Genomic DNA, 20,092 nt, shown 5'->3' on the forward strand with positions numbered 1-20,092 from the left:
AACACGCCAAGAAAACATGTGTTTTCGTACAGAAACGTGAGAACACAGCGAGGAAACATGCCTCGAAGTATCCAAAACATAGCAAAGAAACATGAGAACATGCAACAAAGCATAAAAACATGTTGAAAAATATCGAAACACCCAAGGAAACAGCCAACAAAACATGAAAACATATTTCAAAAACCGTGTTTTAGTACAGAAACATGGCTCATGGGAAGAAAACATGCAGTAAAGCAGAAAAGCATACTTGAAAACATAAAAACACGCAAGAAAACAGCCAAGGAAACATGGAAACGTCCAAAGACGACAAGGCAACAAGAAAACATGCTAGCAACACAAAAGGTGCAAATTACGCACTCTTAACCGCACGATCAATTGCGGAACAGTCAAAAGGTCGATTTGATACCGCCAAGTTCCGTCTTCACAAACTACTCAATCCCTCTCAGCTTTTTCTTGAATGAAAATCAAATCGAGTAGTGAAGCACTACGACCTAAGTTTTTGCTGCACATGGCCCTTTTGGACCAATTCACAGTTAATGGCGGGTTCTTCATCACTGAAAGAAGGTCATTTGAACACTCGAAATTGGTTCAGATCCAGGCTCAAAGGCCCTCTTTGTTGTGGCTTATATACGATATTTAAATGTACAGTGAATTGCAAAAAGATATGTCCAAGAGAAAATGGCCTAGAAGACCAGGAGTGACAGCGAAGCACCGAGCTCTGTGGTAGCCCAAAGCCCCAAGCGTCGTCAAGCCTTCGATGGTCTCTCCCAGCCGTCAGGGTTCGAACTCCAAAGATTGGCCGTCCTACCCCCTTAAGCCAGAAGCTCGACAGCGTCGAAGCTGACACCAGGGCTGAGGTACTTCTCGCCAGAGCTGCCGCTGATGATGTTGATGGTGAGGATCTGCCACTCGCTCGTGCTCTGGATCCAAGCGGACTGCGGCACGGCGAAGGTGAGCTTGACGTTGTTGCCGCGGTACGTGCCGACGGTCAGCGAGCGTGTGCTGGCCTGGTTGGTGGCCGCGGGGAGGGCCGAGGCCCACGAGTTGACGTTGATGGCCGGGCGGCCGCCGATGTAGCCCTCCGTGATGCCGATGCGGACGGTGTGGCCGGCGGCGAGCTGGGCGGTGGTGAGCTTGAAGTAGATGAGATAGCCGCTGTTGACCTCCTTCCACATGTAACCGGGGAAGCGGTTGGCGCTGTGGGTGCCGACGATGAAGTTGCCGGCGTTCCAGGTGGAGATGCGGGTGTCGGAGGGATGCATGTAAGTGGGCTTCATGGGGGTGTCCTCGAAGTTCAAAAAGCCCTTGGGGGTTCCATCTATGCCACAAGTCAGCTTTTGTGTTCTTCATGTCCTCAAAGATTGTACAGGATATCTACTAACCCCACTCGCCGATACGCCAAATGACAGCATCATCCTGAGGATCAACACAGGTGATGGTGTTGACGGCAGTGCCGGCGCCAGCCTTGATGGTGACGGAGGAGGTGGCGACCTCAAGCTCGTCCTTGTAGACGGTCAGGGTGTAGGTTCCAGGGATGATCTTGGTGATGGACCAGGCGCCACCGGAGCCGGCAGTGCCCCAATACTGGGCGGCGGAGTTGGACAGCCCGACGACGTATGTCTTGCCGGACTTCATGTTGGAGAGGCCGACACCGGAAGCGTAGCCGCGACCGGAGGCAGGCACCCAGCCATCGAGCTAGATTTGAGTTAGATTGAGTATGCTACGCGATTGTTGGATAGGGGAGTTCCTGCTTACGCCGAGGTCATCGAACCAGGACCAGTCGGCCTTGCGGGCGAAGAGGTTGCTGTTGGGGTCCTCGCCTGCGGTGAAAGCCAGGACAGAGGGGCCTTGGAGACCGGTGCGCATGGGGTCGGTGTGGCCCATGTTGTAGTAGTAGATGTCGTACAAGTCCTCGCCAGTCGGGTCCGCGCGACGAACGAGAGAGCGGAAGAAGGGACCGCCGCTCGCCTTTTCGTGGTTGCTTCTGATCATGAACAGACCGACGCCGGTCTTCTTGCGGCCAACGTAGTCGACTACTTGGGATCAGTATTATTCCACAGAAGTCGAATAGGGGAAGAACGCATACAGTCCATGACTCTGCAAGTTGTCAGTAAAGTCCCTTTGAGGAGGGGGTGTTCTTGTAACGTACCGGCCGTAGTTGGAGCCTTGGTAGTGCTTGCTCTTGGTCAAGCCGGCGCTGTTGACGTTGATATCCTGGGCCTCGATGATGGTGCTGCTGGCATCATAGAAGTCCTTTTTCGTAGTTTGTCAGCTGGCTATCATGAGAGATCGATCGATTGGAAAGCACATACACTCTCTGTAGAGTCATGGGAGAAGATTCCACCCGGGATGCGAACAATGTAGCGCATGGCCGAGACAGAGTCGTCTGCCTTGTTCGTGAAGAGGTAGACATTGTTGTTTCCGTAGCGGACAAAGATCCAGTGCTTGAGAGTCTGTAGATGTTTGTCAGGATATGACGCTTCGAGGTTATAGTGGGAAGGGCCCGAAAGGGATATGAGGAGGGAAGACGTACGCCGTGGACGACCGAGACCTTGATGACGTTGCTGTAGCTCGTGATGCTGACCGTGCTGGTACCGAGCCCTTCTCTCATGTTAGTCCTGTTCAATTCCTTTAGAACAAGGCGAATTTCGCAAACCTACCTGATTCGACATGGGTGTTCTTGCCGCCCCAGCCATTGTACTCGACGCCCTTGTAGTTGAGCGAGGAGATATCACCGCAGCACTTGGTCACCTTGATGACGAGGTCAGAGCCGCTGTCAATAACATACTCGGAGCCATTGTCCGTCCAGCCAAAGGCCGCCAAGACGACCGCTGGTAGGAAGAACAGCGAGCACAGGAGTGAAAGGAACAACATGGTTGCTGTTGATCACCCCGTGTTACGGAAAACTCGCAGCAGCAGTGCGAGTCTTGGCAGTAAAAAAAGGAGCGACAGAGGGAAACGGAGAGGACGGCAGATGCGTAGCTTCCTCTCCTCTTCCCTGAGAGGGCGGGAAATCTGGGAGCCCATCGTATTATATTGGCAAACCTCAAGCCCGCCCTGCCTGTCATCCTTCTCCTTTCTTTCCGCTCCGCTCCCAAGAACCAAAGCCCACACGGTAAACCAGCCCAAAAGGAACTTAGACATTCCCGTCCCGGCCGACAAGACGTGCTGCGGAAATGCCCTTGAGTCCTTGACAAACCTAAACCCCCTCTCAAGCAGCAAGCTTAATCACTTGAAGGAACCTCTATGGTGGGAATAGATTGAGGGTTGCGATGTAAGCGGAGGAGGGCGCGTGCTCAAGCTGGTCCTCTCCCATGCCGTCCATCCAAGACCATGGGCCCCTCGGCGCTCATGGCCCTACCGGGCGCTTCGTCCGTGATCCTTGGGTCCCACTCCTTATATCCGGGCATTGAACCCCCCGGCCGGACAGGAATCCTCCGGTTGGGAACTTGGGAAGAGAAAAAGGTTCTTCTTTTCTGCCCACCGTCCACGTAAGTCCCCTCCCACGTGCGGCGTGCTTCCTAATCGTCTGCCCTTTTTGCATCACCGGGCTGACAATTTGGTAGTTCGTTCGAAGGGGTTGAATCGTGGAACAATATCGGCCGGGGGATTCCACTGGGCAGTTCCCACGACCCACGGGCTGGTGCCACTGGTGGAAATACGCGTGAAAGTACCGCTGAGAAAACCCCCCGCCATCGGAATAGTCGGTCCTCTCAGGACCCTTGTTGACTCGCTCGAGGTGACATTCGCGATATTGCTTTATTGGCATGGCCTTTTCCATAGCCCGCACCGCAATCTTCTTTGGCTTCGCGCTTTTTTGCACCGCCTTACGATAGTCGTTGGCTCATGGGCACAACATACATGGGAGCTAGAACATGCCATTGACTGCATCGGGCTGCATGTTGCATTCACATGCCGATCCCAAAGGCTTGACATGGAGCTGCCGGCTTTCATGCCCTCGCTGACAGGCGCCCTCTCGCGGCATACGCTGTTGATCGCATTGGCAGTCAGCAACCTGGTTGACAGGGATGCCATACGCGCTTGCTTCGCAATACTGCATTCAACCTCTTGCTGAATTGCTGCCACAACCCATCAGCTCCTATCCCCTACCAAAGACAAGGAAAGGACGGCCTGGTTACCAAATATCGTACCCGTCTGATCAATAAGCAGTTGACACTGCTTGGGAGAGCCGGAGCTGCCCGTCAGAGAAATGCAAAGTCAGAAAATACCTTTAAGAGAGCACCGAAAACGAGAGGGTTCCGTGTACGATACTGTAAGAGGAAAGTCCGGATCGGCGCAAGGATCTCGGTGGGCCTCTAACGACTCACGAGGAACACATGGTGACATGGTAAATGGCGCCCGCTCCGCTATCCTGCTTCCAAGTCCCGAAAGGAGAACCAAGAGATGGGCAGGTCATTGCGGCAATTCTTGTATGCTGCCCACAAAACCTACATGGCTATTATATGGGGTTTCGCTAGATCCGTTTTACCCAGTCTTTAAACTCGGTATAACAGAACGCTCACTATTGACGTGCCCTTGACAAAATAAGGTACATTTAGAAGACGGCTTTTGTTCTGGTATGTCTGGGGTTACGTACTCAATGCAAATCAGTCCCTCCAATTTTCAAGATGCTGATATCAACATACCAAATGATAAGACGAAGTCATGCACATTTCCCAATAAGATGAACTTCCACAGAAAAACCAATTGCGCCATAACAGTCTTGCCCTTGCCAATCAATAGACAACCCTTCATAATTATACCATGATGCACAACCTGCTGGAATAGGCAAGGCCCGTGTTTCAAAGCAAACCCCCGGCCCCCAAAGACGCTCTGGAGCGCCCGCTCCGCGAGCGCGGAATCAAGCAATCTAGGTCCCTACATTTATTCAGATAAAGTCGTGGACTGCAGTGTCTCCAATAAGACTCGCAAAGTGAGCATGTAGTAAATGGGAGCAAAGTGACGGGAGAGCCAAGGGCCCGGACATTCGCTCAAGCACCGGCGCCCCTCTTTCCGCCCCGACCAGTCCCGGAAGCCCGCCCGCCGCCTTTAGTACCGATCCCACCGGCCCCGCACCTCCGCCAACAATATCTTCCGGAATACCGCAGTCGGCTTGGCCTGTGCGCGAAAGACTATTACCAACGACGACTTGACTTACATTGTTAAGAAAGACAGGCATCCCCTCCTGGGAGCCTGACACATAGTCGAGGGTGCGCTGCTACCGGGAGGTCTGATAAGCGATGTAGGGCCTTGAAGCGCTCATACCTTGGAACCAGTCTCGGCACTGCCTTGTCGTCACGATGTACAGTACAGAGCTCGCCAGCTTTTCGAAACCATACACTTGCGGTCTTGTCAGACCGATAAAGGCCACGCGTTGGTAGTATTACCCAGGCCTCGGTATAGTTCGCCCATCGAAAGTCTCATTCATTCATGAAATTTGTACATGCCTAGTGCACAAAAGATACACCCCAAGTCTATCCATCGATCGGACACCTGTACTCCCTCGCATGAGTCTCCGCCCGCGTTTTCCCCTCAACCTCCGGCCGGGACTGGTAGGCGTCTAGGCAGCTCTGGTGATAGATATGCCTGCAAGCCAGAACGACCAACGGTCCCAGCGGCTGCTCTCTCAGTTTCGCCACAACTTCGCTCTGTAACTCTGCGCCTTCTTCAGGCGCCGCCTCGTCCGCCTCTACATGGGAGTCTGATGCCACAGGCGCTGCCTTACCCTTCCCTTTAGAGTCTGATACGGCCTGCGATACGTCGCTGCCGCTTCCTGTCTTCCCCTTGTCTCCAGCAACAATCGAGGCTTTCTTTTCTGCTTTCCACTCTTCTTCCCGCGCTTGCTTCTCCTCCCAAGCCTCAAAGACATTTCCCGAAACACCGGGGCCCCAGATCCGGCGACCGCAAGCTTCACAAGTCGAGCCCCTAGGTCGCCAACCTCGTTGACGAAGTTCTACAGCTTGCTTAACATTTACAAACAGGCTTCGCTCAAGAAGTCGGTTGGAAAGCCGAAGTATTGATTCTTCGTAGGCATAGGCTGAGAAGATCGATGCCAGGACAGAGCGCAAATCAGCGAGGTTTGGTGACGAGGCCGCGGCTCGAGTGAGGAAAGCTCGTAGGATGCGGAGGAATGACAAATTGCTCCCGGCATTTGTAAGAAGTCTCCCCCCACCTTGACCTCCTGCTGGGCTAGAAGTTGTTGTCAGGAGAGCCGTAAAGGTGTGTTGGACGAGGGATCGCAAAAGAGCCAAAAGCTTATCCTTATCAAGATCATCAAATCCATCGTGAGTGTCATCAGAAAGAGTGCCGTTCTCAGTGGTTCCTGTAGTCTCAATGGTGGACGATACCTGCCGGGTTGTCTGCACAGCTGCGTCGATCAGGTTGAGCCAAAGCTCTTCATCAGGTGATAAGACCTCTGAAGTTGATGACTTCGTCTTCTTTTGAACGCCATTCGCTTTTCTCGACGACTTGGTCTGACCTTGACAAAGCCAGATGCCCACATGTACATACTTCTGTAGTGCCCGCAATATTTCTTCGGCCCCTGACTGCAAGTTTCCAGCTTTGTCGTTGTTTTGAGCGCCTGTCAGGACACCTTGCAAGGCAGACTCGAGCGTACCAAGGTGCTTGACAAGTCTGTCCATAGCATCCTTGATCTGCCCCTCTCGAGCCATTAGCACCACGGCAGCGTCGATGACACCAGTCTCTTCCATAGTTGGAAGCAGGGCATCAAGTCGGAGGTTAACAGATTGAACCAAGCCAATATAGTCAGACACATGAGCTGGGTCAAATCTGCACATGAGTTGCACGTAGCGTTCAATCAGAGCTCGGTCTGGGTTTGCTGGGGATTCCCCGTCGCGCTTTTCTGGTTCGAGCAACGTTCGGAGGTAGAAGAATTGCAGCCCCAACGAATCTTCGGCAGAATCCAAAACATGCTGGTGGATGTCTGCGGGCTGCCCTGATAGAGATTTCGCCGCTTCGACAGGATTGGTCTTAATAAGCGCCCTGGCGTTGTTCCTGATTGCGTCAAGGACTTCTTGAACCTGGCGGCGGTTCAGGCCACTCTGTGGCCGTAGACAATCCCCGATACATTCAAAGACGGCGTCCCGGTCAGCGGGGTCTTCGAAATAAGTCTGGACAAGCTTGCCATACTGTTTATCAACCTTGTATTGCCTCTTCAAAATCCGGTAGAAACCGGCCTTCTTGAACATCGGTATGAGCGTGTTCGCGTCGGGCGGTTGATAAATCGATAGGAGGTACTCGGCGCTGAGCTGTGCATCTTCGGCAAGATCTGATCCGGGGTAGTTGCACAGTCCGGTTAGAACCTTCGTAAGTGTAGAACCCGGGAAGAGCAAGTATTGAGGGAACTTTGGCAGGTTCCGAGCGATGAACATATCGAGATAGATCGTGTCCTCGGCTGCGAAGTCCGCCGGATTCATAATCTCCAGAAGTATGGATACGATGTATTGACGGTCGACCGTACGGCCAAAGATCTGCTCTTCAGGCACGTCGCCCCTGATGCCACCGTTAACTTGCTTGTCCGGCGAATCGTTCAAAAACGAATCCTCAAAGGCCTCGTTCACCGCACTCAAGAAACTCGGGGCATCAAACTTCAGTATCAGTCTGAGATAGGGAAATGACGGCTCTGTATGCTGGTCTGGCCGTGTAAGGAAGCGTCGGTCGCTGCCTTTGGGCCATGTGACACTGTTCCCTGAGAATAGAAACCAGTAAATCTCAGCCTTAGCTTTCGAGGCAGTGGCATCGTCCATAATCTCGCCGGTAGGATATACTCTGCCAGTCAATGTGTAGGAGAGATAGGGGAACATCTTCAACGCGTTCACGCCGTATATCTCATCCTCCATGTTTCCGGAAGACATGTAGTCACCATTGCTCATGAGAGGCACCAGCAACGTTAGTAGGTCGATCAGCGGTGTGATATAATCGTTCAATGCCTGGTTCCAGACGTATATCAGCGCATCGTAGAGACTGTGCTGCTTGCACAGCAGTGTGATCTGGTCCAGGTCCAGCGTCATAGTGTCCATGTGAACGATGATCTCCTCGAGTCGACTCTCCCATCCTTTGGTGACGTAGTATGTCACTACAGCCTTGACAACAGCAGGCGGTACGATGGTAATATTTTTGTCGAGAATATAGGGTTCCATGGTTTCGAAGAAGATGCCCTCCACGCCAGCGTCCTCGTACCACTCGTACATCTCTTCGAAGAGGAAATCAACGTCGCCCACATTGTGACAGGCAGTGAAGCATGTCTCGCAAAGCTCCCGCACATGGTTGTCATCGGCTGCTGATTTGTCCTTTTGCCGCTGGGTGAAGGCATATTTGAGCGACGCTTTCATGATTTCCATGAGCTTGTCGCGGACCATTGAGTGTCGCAGCGAGGTGTCTTCAGGCAAACCAATTGTGAGCTTGTCTGCATCACCGGTGTAGTACGATGTACCAAGCTGTATCGCGCCGACGTAGTCACCGTTCTCCATAAGAGCAATGATTCGATCAGCCCAGTTTGATAGCGACCCAATGGACACATCGTTGAACCCAAGCAAGAAGATTTTGCCCTTGTACGTCTTCAAACTCATGTAAAATGCGTCAGCTACAACACCATGCATAGACGTATCGTCCTCGTCCAATTGCTCCACTAGGGTGTGTAGTTGTTTCGAGAAGAGATCGGCATGATATATAAACTTGTTGATCAAGTCGAAACCTTCTGTCTGCCGCATTGTTCGGTCTTCGAGCACAATCAAGCGCTGTGATATCGTCAGGACAGTGAGTACCGAGCGACTAAGCCACTGCACTGCAACGATGGCTTCTTCGCACTTCCACCTGCTCCGTGCCTTAAACTTGAGCGTCGGTGGTTTATCCTTGTTCTCGGCCGGTATCTCGTCAACGTCTAGGACAGTCAAGACGTTGGACCAGCAGTACACCAATTTGACTTTGGAAATATCGCTTCCTGTGACAGGATCCGGAACCTTAAGCTTCACGGCAGGGAACCACGCCAGGCAGCCAGTCATGGCGCTATGGTGAGCAACGTCTTTCGGCCTTGCCGATTTGTGCTGAGTTTGCGCGACGGGTGTCGTGGACACAATGACCAGTAGATAAGGCGTAAGCATTGCAGTGAGGCCCATGGTGTCTGTTGCACGCTCCGTGTTGCCAAGGGGCAAGGGACTGAATGCCAGGACCGTGCTGGGCTTGAGAGGCTTGCCGGCTGGAGGGGCAGCGTTCGGATACCTTCCTAGTATCCTCGTCGTCTTCACGGTTCGGCCGAGGGATCCTGTACCTCTCGTTGCCAGGTGTGAAAAAGCCATTCCGCGGTCGTCAGCCGACACGAGCGCAGTGTGCCTCGTTCCGAGAAAGCCGAGATGGGTCACGGCAACCCCTGGTAGGTGTCCATCAACAGTCCGGTTTTGCAGCTGCGGCTGTTCAAGGTGTGGTATGGAAAGGAACGGCCTGGATGCTCGGTTCGCCTCCCAGGTGAATATGTTTCCGTTCGCATGGCCTCCGGCAATCGTGGTATGGTCTGCCGAAACTGCGATGGCGGTGATGGCGCCAGACTCGACCGCCTTGGTCCCGGGGCCGATGATGGTCTTCAAGACCTGATTGTAATCAAACATTAATATTATACCCTTCGTAGTCCCCAGCACGATCGAAGCTGAGACAGCAATGCATGTAGGGGCGCCAAAGTTGCGCTTGCCAGCCTCAGAGAAGGCCTGGCCGTTGAGTTTCTTCAACCTCGTCCATCGTACAACTTCCCAAGGTGGAGATGGGGTGTCGGTATCGTCGCGGTCTAGCAAGTTTGAACTGAGGGAAGCGGAGCGGCTGTGACCGGTGAGAAAGCCGGGGGAGGAGGATCGCGGGCTGTGAATGAAGCTTGCGGATGAGATGCGGGACTGGAAGCGACGGTCGAAGGGTCGGAATGAGGGGGTGGGACTGCTGAGGCCGGGTCGGGAGGCCACAGAGGGGAGGACGCTACTGCTCGGAGACGAGATCACGGAGCCCTGAACACACAAGGTTAGTTGGAGCGTATTGGGATACTGCGAGGCTGTACTTGCCTGAACCGAAGGGGAATCATCAGGGACCGACATCAGAGAATCAATCGGACTCCCAACTCGCTTGGGAACGGCATCCACGGAGCCTTCGTCGGATACATTGTCGGCTTGCTCGCGCAAAATCTCCCTGTATCGATTCGGAAGTGCGCCGCTCTCGGTCACTGGTGGTGTGCTGCTGGACGTCTGGGTTTCATCATCCAAAAGGCCGACGATGCCGTCTTCCTCCCTCTCGGCCTTTACGGTCTCTTCATCACTGGAAGCTTGTATGTCCTCGGAGGACCGGTCGTCTTGGTCTGCCATTGTGTCTCCAGGTCCATCATCTCTCTCCTTCGATGGTGGGGTCATCAATGGCGGTTCATCAGGCGCATTGCTGGCGGTCGCAGGTTGGAGAGTTCGTTCTGGATTCGGAAGCTTGATAAGTGCTTAGGGGAAGGGAGGATTCGTAGAAGAAGCCGGCTCAATCAAGCTATGAACTGAAGATGATAGAACCTTATGAATGAAGTTGTGTTCTCTGACGATACGATCCCACTGTGCCTGCTCCTATCAGACGAAGATGAGCTGTTGGTCAATGGTTGTCTAGTTGTCTTCTGAAAGAGGCGCATTACGCAGCTTGGACACCACAGCCCACACTGACCGGGCACCTTACAGTTCCAGGTTCTAGGTTCCTGCCGCCTACTAACTCAGAGCTCCAACACGGACCGGGGTTTCTCCGGCGGGCCGCAAACTACGCTATCAGGTACCTAGGTAGGTGGTAGGTACTTGAGGTACCTCATGCTCGCCGTGCCGTGGTGGATCTTCAAAGTTACATCACAGCGCGGGTTCGCTCTGCTCCTTGCATCCACTTCCCCAGACTCCCATTGCGACGACTTGTTTACTATCAACACAACCCATCCGAAAGAAGAGTCGCAAGCCGCAAGCTTCAACACTTCCCACCCTTCCAGCGTGAAGACACAAATCCTTCATCATGTCTTCAATTGGTCCACAAATGCCACCGCATCTCACAAAGAGAAAGCGCACTCCGGATGATCAAGGCGCAGACTCACCACCACCAAAGCATACGCGCAACAACACTGACGAAATCGACCTTGACTCCGACGACGATGCATTCGGACCGACCGCGCCGAGCGCAACAGCCGTAGCAGCACCCAAGAATCCCACCCCATCATCGAAGCCCTCCATCGGGCCAACTCTTCCACCATCAAACCCAACAAACTCGAGTGAAATCCCCCTCGACGACTCAGACTCTGAAGACGGCTATGGCCCAACAGCACCTCGCGCATCGGCGCCAGCCCAAGAAGCCCTCAAGACAAAACCCTCAATAGGCCCAACACTTCCTCCGAAACAAGCCATAGGTCCCTCCATGCCACCACCAGACCACCGCCCCTCCGCCGCAGACTCGGACTCGGACTCGGATGATGACTACGGCCCGGCCCTCCCTTCCTCAACAACAGCCGTTCAACGAGCCCAAGCCGCCGCCGCAGCAGCAGCAGCGACGGCATCCCAAGGCCCCGCGGCACCGCAGCGCGACGACTGGATGCTCGCGCCGCCCACGCAGTCAGGTTACCAGGAACGCGACCCAACAAAACTCAAGAACCGCAAATTCGCCAGCGGGAAATCCTCCGCCGCCGCGGGAGGAGGCGGAGGAGGCATCAGCAGCATATGGACCGAGACGCCAGAACAGAAGCGCAAACGCCTCGAGGACGCGGTCCTCGGCCGCGGCGATCCGACGGCCGCGGGCAACGAAAGAAACCAGCAGCCGCGCCGGACCAAGGAGGAAGTGGAGCGGGAGAGACGCATCAGCGAGAACATTGCGAGCGCGCGCGGCAAAAGCATGTACGAGGAGCACCAGGCAAACAAGAAGCACGGTGGGAAGCCTGGGAGGGACGAGGAGGAGGAAGATGACCCCAGCAAAAGGGCTTTCGACAAGGAGAAGGACATGTCCCTAGGAGGCAAGATTGGGACAGCGCAGAGGAGAGAGTTGCTCAACAAAGCAAAAGACTTTGGTGGCCGGTTTCAGAAGGGATCGTATCTTTAGTTGTGATCTTTCAGCATGTACCAATCGCAGAAAAATCCATACAAGAGTTCCTGGTTTACTACTTGGCCAGGCAAAAGGGGGCTTTAATACCATAACGTTGCTCAAATACCCTTTTCGGGGCGAAGCATGTATCACTATCAAAGAATCCACGTCGTCCTTCATGGTTTCAATATTGTGCCATTATACGCTGCGGGCTTGAATCATAAAATCACATACATTCATAATCACAATTCTCAATCAAGTGGTTTGCAAGTAAGTTGGTACGTTAACTTTGATTGTCATTATTCCGTGACGAGTGATGCCTTAATCGCCGCAACTCCGCCGCTCCCCTTGTAATTCCAGAGAAACCAAACCAAAACAGGTCCCGTGTGCCTGCGATGCAAACCTGCCTCTGCCGCAGCGCGGCCTGGTCCACCACCCTCCTCCTCCGTTGGCCCATGTGGCCTAATCCCACTCCGTCTGTATGTAAAGTATGGGTATGAAAAGCGGCGTCGTGTTGCATATATAATGCAATAAGCTTCGCAGGTCTATGCTGAGATCTGCAAATTGGTCTCGGGGGTATGATGTACATGAGTAGCACAACAATAAAAAACAAAATCGCGTTCGCCTTGGTAGGTGATACAGTCATCAAAAAGGCAGTCACCGTGCCTCAGTCATGGCTGTGGTGGTGCCTGCGTTTGGTGCAGTCTGCGTACCAGCCTCCAGTTGGGACGGTGTGACGTTAGCACCATTTGCCGTCGGAGATGGGGTTTGCTGATCGCCACCGCGTCGGAGGGGGTTGCGGAAGGCAGGCAGCCTAATGTTGGAGAGAAGACCACGAGATTCCTGATTCTCTGCAGTAGTCGGCGAGGCTTGCGAGGTGTTGTGGTTTGAGGCAGGCGGAGCCTGTTGACGAGTACGAGGACGACGGTCCGGTCGGTTGTTGCCACGACGGTTGCCGTTGTTTCGTCCCCCCAGACCAAATCGTGCACCGCTCAAGTTGTACCACGCAGCTGGAGGGGCGTTAGGCATGTTGGTACGCGATGCCGTGCGAGCCATGTCGCCTGTGGCGTTGGGATCTCCTTCGCCAGGGGTTGGTCGGGGCTTGGGGGTGTAGTAGTCGGCCTTGCACAGAGGACAGCAGGCCCTTCTGCTGGTGAGCCAAGGATCGACGCAGACAGCATGGAAAGCGTGGCCACATGTTAGTCCGCGAATATCATCATCGTCCTCAAGCGTGTCAATGCAAATGGCACAAGTATCACCGCTGGTAGCCATCAGTTCAGGCGGAACGGCGGCATTGATGTGTTCATCGTCTTCGTCCTCTTCCTCACTGTGAACACGCTGGAGATGAGTGGCAGAAGTCGGGGTGGTCTGAGTAGCATCGGCATTGGCAGTCGTAGTCGAGGTGTCTCCGTCCTTCTTCGCAGCATCTTCGGTAGGTTTCTCGGCGATGGCTTTGTTCCCGGCGGCGGTAGCGGGGCGATCTTCAATCGACTCGCGCTCTTTCGAGGGCAGCTCAGGTACAATTCCATCGACAGATCGGAGACTGTTCGCCCGACTGGGAGGCGCAGAAACACCGCCGGCGGTAGGCAGGCCCTCTCGTGCACGCTCAGATACCCATGTCTTGTACTTTGTCATAGGGAATTTGTCGTTGACCTCATCCATCGTCATTAACTTCTTCTCGCGGCGCCTACGGTGCGGGCGAGGCATGTTCTCAAGGTTGATAGGCTCGCCATCCTCGTTGAGACGCATAGCACGATTACGAGCATTGTACCGGAAGCAGTACTTGACGCCAACGATGATCCTAGAGACGGTGTTAGATGGTTATTGAGCGGGTATAGTCAAGTCTTAAGCAGGCTAACCATAAGTTCGTAAAAACTACTCCAAAGCCCAGGGCGACGAAGAAGAGCAGAGGGGAGCTCGTGGAGCCACCATTGCCGCCCCCTCCTCCTCCTCCATTGCCCGAGTTACTGGTAGGCGTCGGGTTGTCGGTGGTCGTTTGGATTACACTCGTGGCATCGTTGAGAGTCGACGTAGGGTCGGCGCTGAATGGTGCAGATGGCGTAGCGGACAAGGCTCCCGAGGCCGAAGAGAGCTGCCGCACCACGAGGTGGGAGACCTCGACGAAGACCTGATCAATGGCAGGCATTTTGACGGCGATCTAGCAGTCGAAATGCACGTCCTGGCAGTTGAAAAGTCGAACACCGTTGGGAGGTGATGCCGAAAGAAAACTCACGGTCGGGAGAGAGTCGAGTTCATGGAGTTGAGAGATGGGTGTGGCTAGGTTGAGTAACTGCCTTGATTTGAAACCGGAAAGCCGAAAACAGCAACTAGGGACGGAAATGGTCGACCTGAACCCCCGTTCGCATGCGGCGTGCAATCGATACAATCCGATCGAGTAACGAAGGAAATTGCGTCTCGTAGAGATATTATTCCCTTCTGCATACGAGTCTTGGTTCCAATCTACTCTCAAGCCGTGGGAGGCGTGGTGAGTAGAGTGAATTGAAACAAGAGGAGAATCACGACACGATGTCGGATGGTGGTTGGGGAAGGTTGACAAAAGCAGGCAAGAGAGTGCGGAGGGAGGGAGAGTGCAGGTGGAGTGGGATAAGTATGGAACAGGACATGGAACTCTGACGGACAGTAAGAGCGTAACACAGCCCGGTCGCAGCGAAAAAGTGGGAACCACAAGGCGATGGGCGGGTAAGTGCGAAGGGGAAGGAAGAAGAGGAGTGGAGGAAGGACCACCCAGCCCAGACAAGACACATCAGACACCCCAAGGGCCGCCAAACCAAACCGAGCAAAGTGTGGCAGAGACGTACCCAAGTATCCCTACGTTACCTTCCAGTGTACGGAGTAATAGGTAGGCCAGTCAAAAAGGTGCAAGAAGGCACCACGGCACACGAAGGAAAGAGGCACTGAGGCACAGAGCGAAAGGAAAGACTGGGGAAGAGTGATGGAACGGAGAAACGGCCTGCAAGATGGGATTGGGCAGGGTATGAGTTAGCCCGCGCCAGGGTTGTATGCAAGGAGGTGGAGGTGCTGAGAAACCGGGTCTTCTTTGTGAGGTGGTGTTGGTAACCTGGCACGCTGCACGCCGGCCTGGATGAAATGGATGTTGGCTGCCCTCACACTGTGCCACTGCGAAGCCTCAGATTAGCATTTTCCAATCTGTGCTGGTGCACACACCTTCGAGCCAGGTAGGGGCACAAAAGGGTGTCATGGAGACGGGCGACCAAACTGAGCATACCTGAGGACGGATAGTGCCCAGTACCGACTGCTTCGTAGATACCGATACAGCACAGACAATCCACCATGGATGAAAGCGCTGCCATTTGAAAGGATTAGACTGCGTATGTACGTATGTAGAAATCCAAGGCATGCGTCTCGTAGGTGACTGAGATGGACGCTCACGGGTCTGAGGGCCGTCAATTGTTGCAAGTCACCTCGTTTGCACCTTCACCCAGCTCGTAGGACGCCCCGGTCTAGTCTGTTTTGGGAAACAAAGCGCCACGCCAGAGACAATGTGAGTGATGGAACTCGACCCTCGGACAGACGACTATACTCCTTTAGAACTAGCGTCATATCTCGCTCAAGTGCTCACATAGCAAGTGGGTTGCTCTCTTGAAATGTCATGGTTGAACTCGTTCTTGACTGGGGAACCGGCAATGAACCGGCGGGGAAACTGAGAAAATGGCCTTCTAAAATCTTGAACAATTCAAAGGCAAGCGTATTGTTCTCAAGATAAGAAATGCAAAAGCAGGCGTCTACAAGTAAGGTTGGCCGGGGACTTACCTTACCGTAGATTGTCTCTTCCCGCTGCTTTTGACGGATACAGTGACTTGAGTCTGACTCTGGGCTACCGCCATGGTGCTTAGGTTGGCTTTAGCGTCGCTTGTCTTCAACCCCCTACTAACGGAGCATCTAAGGTACTTTACACAAAATCAAAGCTCAAGCGCCGCTTCCCGTGATGGACAATCCGATTCTCCTCTTCATCTCGGCCAACCCGTTGGTTCTTTGTCGTCGTTCCCGCTGCCGTCATGAGGCTGATACTGCAAATCGCACCCTATCGGATTCCGTCTACCCCTATCCTAGGTAGAGAAATCTCGCATCGAATCAAGGGGCCCAGCATGATGCTGATCTGACACCCAAGGTACCGTATACCACTGCCGAACTGCCTGATGTTGCCTTAGCTCAAGGTAGTGCGTACCTGCCATTAAGGCGCCTGAAATTCCAAAGAGTCTGCCTGTCGCGCCCGCACAACCTGCACCGCAACACCACCTCAAGTCACGAACACCAATACCGTTCGGGCCTGCTGACACTGCTTCTAAAGAAGAAGGGGTTTCTTTCCCTTGCTGATATCACGTCGGATAAATCATCCGTGCCCTCGGCTTCCATTTCGCCCACTTGCCCGTTCATGATTTGAGTTCCAACATCAACTTCCCCCAAAGCCTCGGCAAATCATCATTTCTCGGTTCTCAACAGGCATGGGTAATGAACAGCCGACCATGCAAAATGTCGTCTTCTTTGTTCCCCTTTGTCTTTGCAACCAAGCCAAATCCCGCACCGCTACGGCCGGGTACTAGGCTACCGGTCAGCTTTAGCCCGCGGTGCGCATCGTCAACGCCATCCGCCCTCCGGCGGCCCAGGCCGATGCTCTGGCGATGCCTCGAAAAGAAAGCAGGGGATGCTGTGGGGATGCGGCGCCGGACGGTGGAAGGGAAAGACCGCGGCACCATGCGGCGATAACCCAACGGAGAATTGCAGCAGCAGAAGCAAGCACCTAGCGGCTTACGCCAGAAGCAAAGTCGACAAGGGTCAGAGTAGGATATGACTGCTCGGTTGTTTCGTCTCTCGCCAAACGATCGCCCGAGTCCAGCTGTCTGGAGCCGCGTGTCTGAGGGTTTGATGTCTCTTTCACGATCATACCTCCTGGAACTGAACTGCCAGCATATTCGCTCACGCCTGACATTGAAACGGAAAGGCATACGACCAGCAGGTACCTAGATGGGCATCCCCAATAGCCATTGCAACCTACGATTATCAGCCGCTTGTACGGAACATGGCCGGAGCAACCAACGTCTACCTGTTGAATTTTCTATGCTTTCTTTTTGCAGCCATGGCGCATTATTCTGTTGCTTCATCCTTGTCCTCACGAACAGGGTTCTTCCAACTTAGAGTGCTTTGGTTTTCCCAGCCCCGGACATGGCGCACATGGATCCATATCACCGAGTCAAGCCAGTGTCAGACGAGCCATCGGATTGTACAAAGTCGGAGTTGAGCGCTGGGTTGTGCCTTGCAGATGGGAGCAACCGAGCACGCCATCACTAATCCGTGTGTATCTCGTTTCTGACGTTCTGCTGTGTATTGGTGTGTAGGGAACGCGGCACCAATTCGAGGTACGGCTACCGGCCCGGGAGAAGCAACATACCTACCAAGCAAGCCTTCAAATCTTCAACACCAACATTGGCGACTAACCCCTGGCACATCCCGCATAGGTACATGCGAGGAAGAAAGAGAGAGAGAGAGAGAGAGAGAGAAAAGAAGCACAACACGCACGTATCCGTCCAATACGACGAAAAGCAATAACTCAATCCCCTGGCACGGAATACGACGTCCTTACTGTCCCTCGTCTGGAATACGTCTCAACATCTCAGACATAATCATTAATAGAACCTGCATCTCAGCGCAGCGCTCCGACGAAATCGAAGGTCTGAAGGTCGCGAGAACAATTAATAATAGCCACGAACTATTGTTCATGGCGAGTAACGACATGCTGGCTGGCTACCGCTGCACGCTGCAACCACTCGAAAAACCAGATGGCCAGCTTCGGAACGCTAGGGCCGACGGGCAATTGATTTCACCCCATCTTCTCAATGTTTCAGTATCACGGACAAAGACGACGCTTTTTCGCCACGACGACTCTATCGGCAGTGTGGGCTTGCTTGATTCAAGCGTTTGTCAATGTGTCGCCCTCCTTACACAGTCGAATTGACTCCTCGGACCCTACCGCCAGCATTTCGAGAAGATGCACTCACTCGGCCACGTCTAATCGTTGTCAGTGCCACCTCAGCCAGTCCGAGCACTAGACCGCTGCTTTGGCAGTCGGTATTCCCCAGGGTGCCAGGTCAAGATGTCAGACACGAAAGCGCAAGAGCACTACTACCAGAGTATCTGACCTGAGTACTGCTCAGGCAACACGACACATGTATGTCTCACACATCTTATTATCAGATGCCACGACACGAACAACCTTACGATTCTTTGGCCAGTGAACGGCTCTCTTAGACGCTGCTGTGTCTTGCTCCGTCTCAAGAACCAAAGCCCCTGGAAAACGCTCAGGCGCCCACCTAGGAAAGCTTGATCTCCTTGGGACCACTGCTGTTCCTGGGGACGACGAAATCGATGTCATGAAGGCTTCCCTTAGTACCTTACATGACTGCCATGGAACCGCCAAATCGTGAAAATGAGCTCCCTAACGTTATCAGTGATTAAATCATACTATCAGTACGACAACCAAACTACAACTTCGCTTCTTCGGAATTGTATCAAGCTGTCTCGACTGAGGAAACACGCGCAAAGACAAGCCGATTGATCCGTGACTAACAGGACAACAGTACGAGGAAATAGTCTTTTCACAGTGCGTCTGGGGATACTGGCCCGCTCCAATGGGGGCTGCTTCGACTAATGACGCTGACCGAAGGTGAGTGCCGTCAAATCCGGACACACCAACTTATCCCCGCCATTGATGACGGCGACGAAAACGGCTTGGCTCCCGACCAAACCAGAACATTCCCGGTCTTCGTCTGCAGCGTGTTTGTATACCGAATATTCTGGGCTTTCAAGCTTCCATCGAAAACTCAAGCCTACGATGCAGTATGGTTGCGGTCGCTTCGAACACGTCTGCACCCCAAATTACAACAGAACGCCCGCTGTAAGCCAAGTTTCTATGGTTCACTAGAAAGATATCACAGCCTACTCTCCACGTCTATGAGGGAAATTTTACCCTACCCTCAAGAGGCTCGAAAGCTGGAAGGCTGGTACGCGGGGCGGCTGTTAACAGAGCCTGTGTGTGCAACTGGGATCATGCCATCAAAGCATCCGCGGCAGAATAATGTCGATCAACTTCTATCGGACCCGGGGTGTTGCAGACGGATCAGTAGATGCCCCTCGCTGTCGGAATGAAATTCATCGGATTGCCCTGGCCGCCGGCAACAACCACGCCATAACCTTTTGCTTCCGGGTCTTGCGGATTTCGACGTTCAACCCCGGAGCCTTCCGAGCCGCATATCTAGGTCTGTCTTTGGGGGCCATCTGACTTAGTTTTCCTTTCCTTCCCGCGCTTTATGGCGCCAACGAGAACACAAACTAATTCGCCTGCCCGCTTTCGTTGCGAGTGGGCGGCACGAGTTGTCTCGTAACTCGGTGGTCATGTTGTAAGGCCACAATTTTCGCGGGGGCCAGATGCTTATCTTCGCCGCGCAGGAATGAGGATATTCTTTTGTCATCAAGGTCATCATCGATTTGACTTTCAATCCCCGGAAAACAGCTGGCGCAGGGCTGTGCAGACACGCCATTGAACGTTGAAAGAAGGCTTGCCGATCCCAGATCGCATTCCACGCCTCCAATATCTCCCAGTCGCCCCCCAGCCACTACTGAACATCGGCATTTACATTTGGTGATCATGTGCGGTGTGTCTACGACGTACCTGGCTACAAGCTACAACTGCAGTCCTCTGCTTGTTAGCAAAGCGATTTGGTTCCGTATTGATAGACTCGTATCGTGGGTGACCTGTCAGCGGGCCATGCGTGGATCGAGTGGTAACGAACCGCGCCCGAAACAAAATATACAGGCCCCTAATGTGTGAGGCCCTCGGGAGTGTGAAAGTCGAAAAGTCCTGTTTTCGCGAATCACAACGAGACCTGAGCCTACTATTGGATCGCCAGCATTCCATGAGATCATTTTCTATGGAACGACAGGCTGCTTTGTCGTCTGAGCCCGGCCCCCTCTTCATCCGCTCCAC

General features: G+C 53.6%; 6 protein-coding genes across 6 annotated transcripts; 1 reads left to right on the forward strand and 5 right to left on the reverse strand.

Annotated features, from left to right (window-relative positions):
- Positions 1-812: 812 nt before the first annotated feature.
- On the reverse strand, positions 813-2,874 carry CPAR01_01348 (rhamnogalacturonan lyase; the record flags this gene model as incomplete). Its single annotated transcript, XM_060485637.1, has 8 exons — positions 813-1,318; positions 1,383-1,695; positions 1,756-2,033; positions 2,087-2,097; positions 2,150-2,253; positions 2,313-2,453; positions 2,534-2,618; positions 2,657-2,874. 8 exons carry the CDS (start codon positions 2,872-2,874, stop codon positions 813-815), a joined length of 1,656 nt encoding a protein of 551 aa, XP_060356494.1.
- A 2,600-nt stretch (positions 2,875-5,474) lies between these two features.
- On the reverse strand, positions 5,475-10,355 carry CPAR01_01349 (vacuolar assembly/sorting protein VPS8; the record flags this gene model as incomplete). The annotated part of the gene is made up of 1 exon (XM_060485638.1): positions 5,475-10,355. One exon carries the CDS (start codon positions 10,353-10,355, stop codon positions 5,475-5,477), a length of 4,881 nt encoding a protein of 1,626 aa, XP_060356495.1.
- Positions 10,356-11,019: 664 nt separating this feature from the next.
- Positions 11,020-12,090, forward strand: CPAR01_01350 (uncharacterized protein; the record flags this gene model as incomplete). Its single annotated transcript, XM_060485639.1, has 1 exon — positions 11,020-12,090. The coding sequence occupies one exon, from the start codon at positions 11,020-11,022 to the stop codon at positions 12,088-12,090; it is 1,071 nt and encodes a 356-aa protein (XP_060356496.1).
- A 639-nt stretch (positions 12,091-12,729) lies between these two features.
- CPAR01_01351 (uncharacterized protein) lies at positions 12,730-14,218 on the reverse strand (the record flags this gene model as incomplete). The annotated part of the gene is made up of 2 exons (XM_060485640.1): positions 12,730-13,873; positions 13,932-14,218. The coding sequence occupies 2 exons, from the start codon at positions 14,216-14,218 to the stop codon at positions 12,730-12,732; spliced, it is 1,431 nt and encodes a 476-aa protein (XP_060356497.1).
- A 2,138-nt stretch (positions 14,219-16,356) lies between these two features.
- Positions 16,357-17,041, reverse strand: CPAR01_01352 (uncharacterized protein; the record flags this gene model as incomplete). The annotated part of the gene is made up of 2 exons (XM_060485641.1): positions 16,357-16,521; positions 16,865-17,041. The coding sequence occupies 2 exons, from the start codon at positions 17,039-17,041 to the stop codon at positions 16,357-16,359; spliced, it is 342 nt and encodes a 113-aa protein (XP_060356498.1).
- A 2,216-nt stretch (positions 17,042-19,257) lies between these two features.
- Positions 19,258-20,083, reverse strand: CPAR01_01353 (uncharacterized protein; the record flags this gene model as incomplete). Its single annotated transcript, XM_060485642.1, has 3 exons — positions 19,258-19,370; positions 19,439-19,721; positions 19,778-20,083. 3 exons carry the CDS (start codon positions 20,081-20,083, stop codon positions 19,258-19,260), a joined length of 702 nt encoding a protein of 233 aa, XP_060356499.1.
- Between the last annotated feature and the right edge of the window lie 9 nt (positions 20,084-20,092).

The sequence above is a fragment of the Colletotrichum paranaense genome, assembly GCF_030867605.1.
Source record: "Colletotrichum paranaense strain IMI 384185 chromosome Unknown Scaffold_1.1, whole genome shotgun sequence".
In the NCBI taxonomy this organism is placed as follows: Eukaryota; Fungi; Ascomycota; class Sordariomycetes; order Glomerellales; family Glomerellaceae; genus Colletotrichum; species Colletotrichum paranaense.